This window comes from Ahaetulla prasina, chromosome 6 (genome assembly GCF_028640845.1).
Source record: "Ahaetulla prasina isolate Xishuangbanna chromosome 6, ASM2864084v1, whole genome shotgun sequence".
NCBI lineage: Eukaryota > Metazoa > Chordata > Lepidosauria > Squamata > Colubridae > Ahaetulla > Ahaetulla prasina.
Window position 1 is genome coordinate 66,861,913 of NC_080544.1, and position 9,148 is coordinate 66,871,060.

The following is a 9,148-nucleotide window of genomic DNA, read 5'->3' on the forward strand; positions in this document are numbered from 1 at the left end:
CTGCAAGCAGGCGTTCCTCTTATTTGTTTGGCCCAGACTACGACGGAAGTGTTAAGCAGATGAAGTACAAATGGGAGAAATCAGATATACTGTTTTTTAATGTAAAAAACAAGTATTTTAAGTAATGAAAAAGTGCGAGTTCCATCCACAAACGCCGATCAACCCCTCCCCGAAGGACAGGAGACAAACATGGTTAACTAACAAGGGGGTACAATTATTGTGAATCACAAATAATGCCCACGTGAGGTGGGAAGCTATCACGGGCAATGGTTCAGCGGGAAAACCCTCCGCGAAGCGCCACGACTGCGAAGGAAAACAAGCCCCTCCCACCGCTCGCCCAGTTCAACTCCCGAGACCGCTTACAAGTAACCCCGCCCCTGCAGTGGTTGCTCAGGCTTGTGCGCCGTCGTTAAAGGGCGTGGCCACGATGAGGGGGCGGGAGTTAGATAGTTAAGTCCCACCTCTGATTGCCACTCTCCGCCGGGAGTGGGATAGAGATGATGGCGCCTGCGCCTGGAGTCGTCGTGGGAAACGCGTCGGAAATTCCCAAGCCAATCTTAGCCAAGAGACCTAAGAAGTCCGATGATTGTGCGGAGACCATGAAATTGACTCGTAAAGCGGTTCTATCTCGAGCGAAAGCCACGAGCCTTGCAGGGGTCCGCAAGCTCAATTGCTGGTGAGGAGGAGGATGAGGAGGTGGCCTTCTGTATTAACTGCAGTTTTCGGCGTTCCTCGCCATTGGCCGTGGCGGCTGGGATGCTGGTCGCTGTAGTTTCAGCAAGGAATTGGCGGGCTTCTGCTCCTCCCTTTTGTTTGCTCCGTTGCCTTCGCAATGGGCACCGAAAGGTCGAGATTGGCTACCGAGAGGTCTAGTGGTGAGAAAAGTGTGGGTTGCAGAATTATTATAAAGGCTTTGCCCACCAAAAAGTGAATTCCTGAAATCGTTGTAGACTCGCTTCTGATTTCTAAATCCAGAGTGGTCGAAAAGGGAAAGAATTCCGTCCCAGTAACGATTAAAGGCACTATGTAAATATTGGTGGTTGAATTGAAATGGGTATTATATCCCAATTCAGTATTTTTATTTTGTGTTTTGCAGGATTAAAAATCACATTTTATTATCTGGTCGTTCATTTTTTCATTTGTCTTTGCTACTTTTCAGTTCATAGCTTTTTTTCACCACTTCTCTTTTATGCCACACACTTGATCAACAGATGCAAAGGCATCTGTTGATCAAGTGTGTGGCATAAAAAAAGATAGTAAAACTTGACTTTGGTCCATCCAGGGAGGAACTTTGGCCAAGAAAATTTGCCTTGGGTTCATTTATCCCTTTTCAAAATGAGTAAAGTTACATTACCCTGAGGGCATCTGGATCTGTCTAGTATTGTCTATGGAGCAATCCTAAATCTATTCAGAATTTAGCTAAATACAGCCTGAATAATATAAGCTATTGTGTACCTAGACCATCACTCAGCTGTTTCTTTTTGAGTTCCATGGTTGCATATTTGAGATGAAGCAAAGTTTTTACTGTTCTGGAAAAGGCTACTTGAAGCTGTACTTCCTGCCTAATTATCTTTCTGACTCCTGCAGATTGTTTATAAGACTTTTCACCTCCTCCTTGTTGATCTGTTGTTGTTTTAAAAAAATCCATACTTTTCTTTTAGGAATTATTATACCTCTGTATTTTTCTTTTCCTTCTTTTTCTCAAAAATAGTAGTTCTTTTTCACTCCCTTCCAAAAATAATCTGAAGTTATCATGCAGAAATATCCTTCACTTATCCCCACCTGTCTGTTTTGTTTTCTTCTGTCTGAAATGTCTTACATTCTAAATTGTTACATAATACATTGTAAAATCAGTCAGAATACAGACTTCTGCTTTCATTCATTCAAATTATAGGTTTCCTGGAGATAAGGACTAGAGTGGCTGCTCTGCTGTGATTACAGCAGAGATTCCTGTTCCTGTTTAACATCTTTCCAGAAATATGGAGTTCCCCATGAAATATTGGGGAAATGGCTCTCGCCAACTATCATGCACACATTTGTTGGCCTAGCTACAGTGCGGTTACAAATAGTTTGACTTGCACATAGATAGGAATTCTTTTACAGAATTGAAAAATTCAAAAGCTTTCCAATTGCATGGAGTAGTATCTGTGCACATATGAGCATAGGCATATTGAAGAGAAGACAACAAAATGTATATAGCAGGTCATAAGTAGGCCATGCTGTGTTTCACAGGCTTACTAAAAGCACAAAGGGCATTTGTAGAGGGCTCTAATTGTTCTTTCATATATGGCTTTCCATAGCGTGGATATTCCTTTAGTTAACGTACTATTTTATACATGCCTTTTAAATATGTTTTTCTTTTTTAGGGGAAGCCGTATTTCAGATGTAAGTACCATTTATAAGTTTCTAATATGTAAGAAATGGAAATAATTGTGGTGCATTGGTTCTCTCTCATAATCTGTTCCCAGTAAGGGATTGTGAATGGTTGTTGGCTATTTTCTGACTTGAGTGAAATCAAAAGATACTAAATCCAGGGAAGAAGCAAAGACTCATCAGTTGGTACTTTGCCGCTTTCTCTTTGGAAAAGTAGATATTAGAGGGCTGAGGAGCTGGCAGTGGTGTAATTTTGACCCACCTTTAGCTACACGTAGCTCATGCTGTAACTGCCAGTGAGAAGACATAGGGGGTTGACTCATCATTTGGAGATGTTAGTATCATTGTGATTTATCTTGCTTGATTGACAGAGTTTCAACTGACTCTCAGTTGCACTGTATATCTGAACTGTCATTCAGGAAAGCACAAATCATAATGTATGTTTGTTTGGAACAGGTTCAGACCCCAGCATATCAAGGTAAAAAAAATATTTTATATTCCAGAGCAGTTTCTTAACCTTAGCAGCTTTAAGATGCATAGCCTTCAATTCCCAGCTGATTGGGGAATTCTAGGAGTTAAAGTCCAGATATCTTAAAGGTACCAAGGTTGAGAAACATTGTTCTAAGGAATATTATTCTTGAAATTCTGAAAAACAGCATCCAGTAAAATGTAGGTTGCTTTGAAATAGAAAAAAACTGTTAATTCAACTGATCTCTGTAGTTCAATCAATCCATCAGATATTTGGATTCAGTGCATTTTGACCTCAATTGGCATAAGAATCTGTTCTAATATGGAGCTTCTGTTACAGATGCTTAAATATAATATTTCTAATCAATCAATTAATTATATAACATAACATATATTATAACATAACAAATAACATATATTTGTTACTTCTCCTTGCAACACTGAAGTTTTGTTAATATTTTGTTTGTTTCTTCTTTTTAATCATCTAGATATCAATCTGCCATGAGCTTCCTAATGTTGAGGTGGTCACGTTCAGGTGTGTGTTAGAATGGTGGCTGACTAAATAAATAAGCCAAGGAAAATCTGGTCTTTCTTTCAACATGGAACCTGAAAGGAAATCCTTACTATCTCTTTAGAAGCATTCAGGCATTGTGCTTCTTCAATTATTGTGTCTTTATGTATCATTTTTAAGTTCTAATTTTTAGCCAAAAAACCCCCCAAATTTCTTTATCAGTATCTATACATAATTGTTCAGTAAAAAAATCATGTAGCGGTATTATTTCATTTTTCGATCATGTATGTGTAGTCTCATGTTTCCATATTGTGTGCTTAACCTATCCCTCCAGCTGTACCCTCTTTTCTATGCCTTAAATTTTTATTTTTTATTTAATAACACCAGATCACAAGGAAGGAAATTACAGATCTTCATTTTTCATTTCATTAACTGTACAAATTAACAATTCATCATTCAAATCATTCTTGAACACCGTATCTGTTTATCTATTTACATATTTGCTGTCTGTCTATGTGTGTATGTACATATCATTTCAGGAATTTATTTTTGATCCCTGATCTCTCTGTACTTCATAAGTGCACATTATCATAGCTCTGTACTCTGGTCCCCGACTTATCTTCTTTTACTTTTTTTCCCAATGCATTTTATTTACTGATCCAACCTCTACTCCTGGGTTCAGTAATAACAGCACTCAAGACTTGTACTCTCTTAGGAAATGAGTAATTTTGAATATCCGTGTGTACAGTCTGATGCTATAGTTCTGGTTTCAAAATGTTGAAAATGTAATGGACAATGTAAATGTAATGAGCTGGCTATTTTCCTTTGTCCTCTTATTGTTCATGGTTTCAGATGTTCTATAGAACCATAAGAAAGGGCACAAACACATGTTTATCCAGCTTACCTAGGATTTTTGTGTTGCACAAAGAATTGTAGTTGTTAATGCTGCCCTTGTTTTCTTCTCTAGTGCAAATAATATCTACAGCCTGGAACCTTTTAACCAATGCGAGAAGCTGACGGAGCTTTACCTCAGGAGAAACTGTATTTCAAGCCTCCATGAGCTGTTCCACTTGAAAAAACTGCCCCGCTTGAGAATCCTCTGGATGTCTGAGAATCCCTGCTGTGGCTCTGACCTCCATCACTACAGAATGACAGTTCTGCGCAATCTTCCTAGTCTCCACAAGCTTGACAATAAGAGTGTGTATTTCTTGGTGGTAGTGTGTGTGAGATGCTTAAGAATTGTGTAGCAAAATAAGATTTACCGTATTTTTCAGAGTATAAGATGCACCGGAGTTTAAGACGCACCTTAGTTTTTGGGGAGGAAAATAAGAAAAAAGCTGATTGGCAGGTGGATTGGCCTCCCAGAATATCCCCGATCAGCTGTTCACAGAGGTGAATTTTAGCAACAGGTTCCTTGGTTGTGAGCTCTGTGCTTTGCGTTTTTTTGCTTTTTTTCTGCCTCTGAAACTGTTTCAGAAAAAACTTTTCTGCCTCTGAAAGCTTCCAAAACAGAGCTTCAAAAAAAAAAAAAGCCTCTGAAACTCTGTTTGGGAGTTTCTTTTCTGAAGCTCTATTTGGGGCTTTTTTTCTGACGCTCCATTCGGAGTATAAGATGCACCCAGATTTTCATCCTCTTTTTTTGGGGAAAAAGGTGTCTTGTACTCCGAAAAATATGGTAACTTTGAATTAATATTTCTTTGAACTAATGATGGGAGAGTATTAGTTTATTGTTTCATATGAAAAGTTCTTGCCAAGAACAGTTAGATATTCCTTTGGTTACCCCGGTGGGCAATTTTGAGCAGTATTTTGAGCACCCTCCCCAGCGTGCCATCTCTAGCCCTCTGAGACAATGAGGCTGAATTTTTTTCAGTCTTTCCTGTGTGTGTGTTGGAGCAGGACAAAATGAACACCACAGAGCTCACATTATCTGGAGCCCAAAAGAGTATTAATGTTCTTTCAGTTAGCTTACAATTAAGCCCATGCTATTCTTGCCTTGTGTAAAGCAATATTTTCTGTTGAAATGCATATTTAAACTTCAGAAGATTAAAAAAAAATGGCAACAAATTCTGCGTCCTCATACTTTATTCCTTCTCTAGTTTTATAAAATTGTATTTATAAAATTTATAAAAAGCCTGTTTATTAATGGAGAAGTATTTTTGATAAATACATTCTTTAATATATTCTTAGTTTCAAGTATGACAAAAGCAATTAATATCTACAGTTATCAATTCACAAAATTAACTATTTTGGAAGAATGGTACATAGCCAAAGGTTTTATAATCAAAGGAATCTTTCTTCTTGTACTAATAAATACATCAAATAAACTATATAGGACTATATCAAACATACTATAGCCGTGATAGCGAACCGATGGCATGTGTGCCAGAAGTGGCACGCAGAGCCATTTGTCTGGGCACGCAAGCTGTCACCTGTTGCTCTTTCAGGTTCCGGCGCACCAGACAGCTGGTCTTCATGTGTGCAGGAGTGCCGGAAACCAGAAAAGTGGCTCTTCTGATTTCTGGCATGCGCATGTGCACTGGCTACCTGGTCTTTGTGCACACATGCGTGCCAGAAACCAAAAGACCAGGTGCCTGGTGCGCATGCCACCCGCCACCCGCTCTTCCGGTTTGTGGCACGCACACACGTGCGCGCAAGCCAAAAAGGTTCACCAACACTGTATTATAGGTTTCAATTTAATATGAAGACCCCTGATGATGCAGTGGTTAAAGTGCAGTAATGCAGGCTAACTGCTTACAGCCTGGAGTTCGATCCTGACGGCTCAAGAGAGTGCTATAAAGCACTATGAGGTGCTATATAAATGCTATTGCTATTGCTATTGCTATGATGAATCTGCTTGGAATACTTTTTATTTTTTTAAAAATGTTATTGCTGTAAACTGTTGAAAGTCCTCTGGGGTGGGATGGATTATGAACAGTAAGAATAAATAAGTAATGCTGTTCCCTCTTTGGCTTTTGTTTGATTTGTATAGTGGTGACAGAGGAAGAACTGTCACATGCACTAGTACAAGGAGAAGAGATAACAACACCCCCAGTTAAAACAGATGTAGACAGCTGCTGCCAATACTCTAACACTGAGTCCAGCACGACAGATTGTACAACAGAAAATGAACTCACGAACTTCAGCACTGAACTTGAGGAGACAAAGTGAGGCGAGCTCTGTTATTTGTTGTTAGCATTTATTTTCTGGACCTAAATTATGAAGAATACTTTGTCCCATATGTGGTTCAATCTGGAGTAAAAAAGAATTTCTCACTTTTGTAAACCAATAAATTGGAATATGAGAAGGGATTCCATGATTTTTAAGTATGCAGAAACATATAATTTTTTTGTGCAGCACCTATGTGTCTCTCTTTAAATATAGTGCTTTGCAGGTTACATGTTAATAGAACCTTGCATGAAATTATTCTTTTACTTATGTTCCTCCTGTACAGTAAAATCCGTGAGAAGCTTGGTATGAAGTCTGTTGTTCCAAAAGATACATTTTCACCCAAAGAAGTCGGTGGTACCCGCACAAAATGGGTGAGTAGGTGAGCCTTTACCATCCCAAAAATCCATAGTTCTGTGTATTCTGGATCATATGATGTATTTGTCTTGCACTAAACAATTGTATAAAATCTAAGTAATAATCAGCTTAGCTCAGCTGCATTGTTACAGTGAAAGAATTGAGAAGATAGAAAACAAATGCCTTGTCTGCAAAGAAGCTGAAGAAACAGTCACCACCTAGCTGCTTCAAGATAACTTATTACAAACAATGGCATGACAAAGTGGCAACAATAGTGCAATGGAATATCTGCAAGAAATACCAGTTGTCTATAAGCAAGAACTGGTGGGAACTTTGAAGAAATAGAAAATGAAGAAACTAAAGCGCTCTGGGACAGACAAGTACCTGTCACATAACACCCCAGATTTAACAATTTCAATAAGAAAATTTAAAAAAATCCAGATAGTGAATGTGGCAGTACCTGGAGCCAAATAGAAGAGAAAGAACTGAAGAAAATAACAAAATACAAGGACCTACAAATACAGGTAGTATTTGTGACAAAAGAAAGCAAAGGTAGTATCTGTTCTAACAGAGCGCCTTGGGTACAGTCCCAAAGCATCTGGAGCACCATATGAATACCATTGGCATTGACAAAATCTTCACCATCATATACATCACGTTATTATCATTATGGCTGATTGCACAGTAGACAGACTGGTTTTGGCATTTTTATCACCTTCAAGTCCTTCCCAAAGACATGGGATAGAGATGTTGTTTGATGGTGTTAAAGTTATGGCAGGATGTAAGCTGTTCCAAGTAAACTTTCCCTTTGCAATTGACTGATGGTAATGATGTCAATAACAGTGTTCAAGTGGTACTCAAGATTTTTTTTTTGAATTGCACCCTATTACTGTTGGTACCTAGTTTGCTTTCTTTTGCCATAGTTCTTCCACTTGTATGGTGCCATTGATAAATCTATCTACTGTGAAATTCAGTTCTATTCATAGAATAATTTGCTTGAATATGTGAGAATAGAATGGAGCAAAACAGTGAGGTTTAGGTAGTCCTCAACTTATAACCATTCATTTAGTGACAGTTTAAAGTTACAACGTATTGAAAAAAAGTGATTTATGAACTGCTTTTCACATGACTGTTCCAGATTCCCTGGTCATGTGATCAACATTTGGTTGCTTGGCCTTTGGTTCACATTTATGATGGATGCAGAGTCCTTTTGTGACCTTCTGATAAGCAGAGTCAATTGGGAAGCTATATTCACTTAGCAGTCATGTTACTAAATTAACAAGTGCAGTGATTTACTTAACAGCAATAGCAAGAAAGGTCATAAAATGGAGCAAAACTCACTTAACTGTCAGAAATGTTGAGCTCAATTATGGTCATAAGTCAAGGACTATAGTAGTAATAATAAGACGAGGCAGCATCTGCACAGTAAGTAATTCTATGATCTGCTCTGATTTTGTTTTTTTGTTGCCTTGATTAACAGAATAATGTCCTCAGTGCCATCATGTTACTTCTAGAAGAGCTGGATTCAGAGGGTTTAGAAGTCGTCCATCAAACAGTTGGAAACAAACTCCAAGCCTTGCAGAAAAAGGAACTTCATGAGGACCGATAGCACAACCAAGGAACTGTTTTTGAATCAGCAAAATTTATTTCAATAGTCCTGCTAGCATCCTTTGTGTGTTGTTGGACTTCCCATGAGAATGGATGATTTTGTACAGAAAAAAACAAGCACATCTTCTGTTTCATGTGCTTAGAACCATGTTCTACAGTAATTTTTTCATCTACAATTTATGTGCCTGCATTTTACAACTATTATTCCATCTTCCACAATGGCTGGCAGCAGAGATTGCAAATAAGCACGTATGGATTACGTCTATTTGTAGACCAAAAAAAGTACTTATCATTTGGAAGAGGATGTACTTCATCTCTTGTTAGTGCCTTCCTGCTGGAAGAATCATGCCTAGACTTGTTTACTCATGCCTTTGTCAGACCAAACCTGTGATATATTTGACTTGGTTAAACCTGGTGGCCTTCCCTAATATCCCAATATTGGAGCAAGTCTAAGCTTCATGTCTTCATATCTCTTCCTTTTCCTCCTCCATTAAATACTGTTTGACAATCCTGGTCTCAAAACCAGAATTTCATAAAAAGTTAAAATTCATAAGAAGAAAATCATTGAATGTTTAAATTAAAAGCTTGAAGCCAAGTCTTTGCTGTCATCATTCCTCCTCTGTTAAGTAACTTGAAATTTATGGGGGGGAAATCCCTTCAAATACA

The 9,148-nt window shown here is 38.3% G+C and overlaps 1 protein-coding gene across 1 annotated transcript; it reads left to right on the forward strand.

Annotated features, from left to right (window-relative positions):
- Positions 1-461: 461 nt before the first annotated feature.
- On the forward strand, positions 462-9,148 carry CFAP410 (cilia and flagella associated protein 410). Its single transcript, XM_058188915.1, has 7 exons — positions 462-676; positions 2,367-2,385; positions 3,330-3,376; positions 4,320-4,549; positions 6,342-6,516; positions 6,804-6,891; positions 8,355-9,148. The coding sequence occupies exons 1-7, from the start codon at positions 498-500 to the stop codon at positions 8,481-8,483; spliced, it is 867 nt and encodes a 288-aa protein (XP_058044898.1). The 5' UTR covers positions 462-497; the 3' UTR covers positions 8,484-9,148.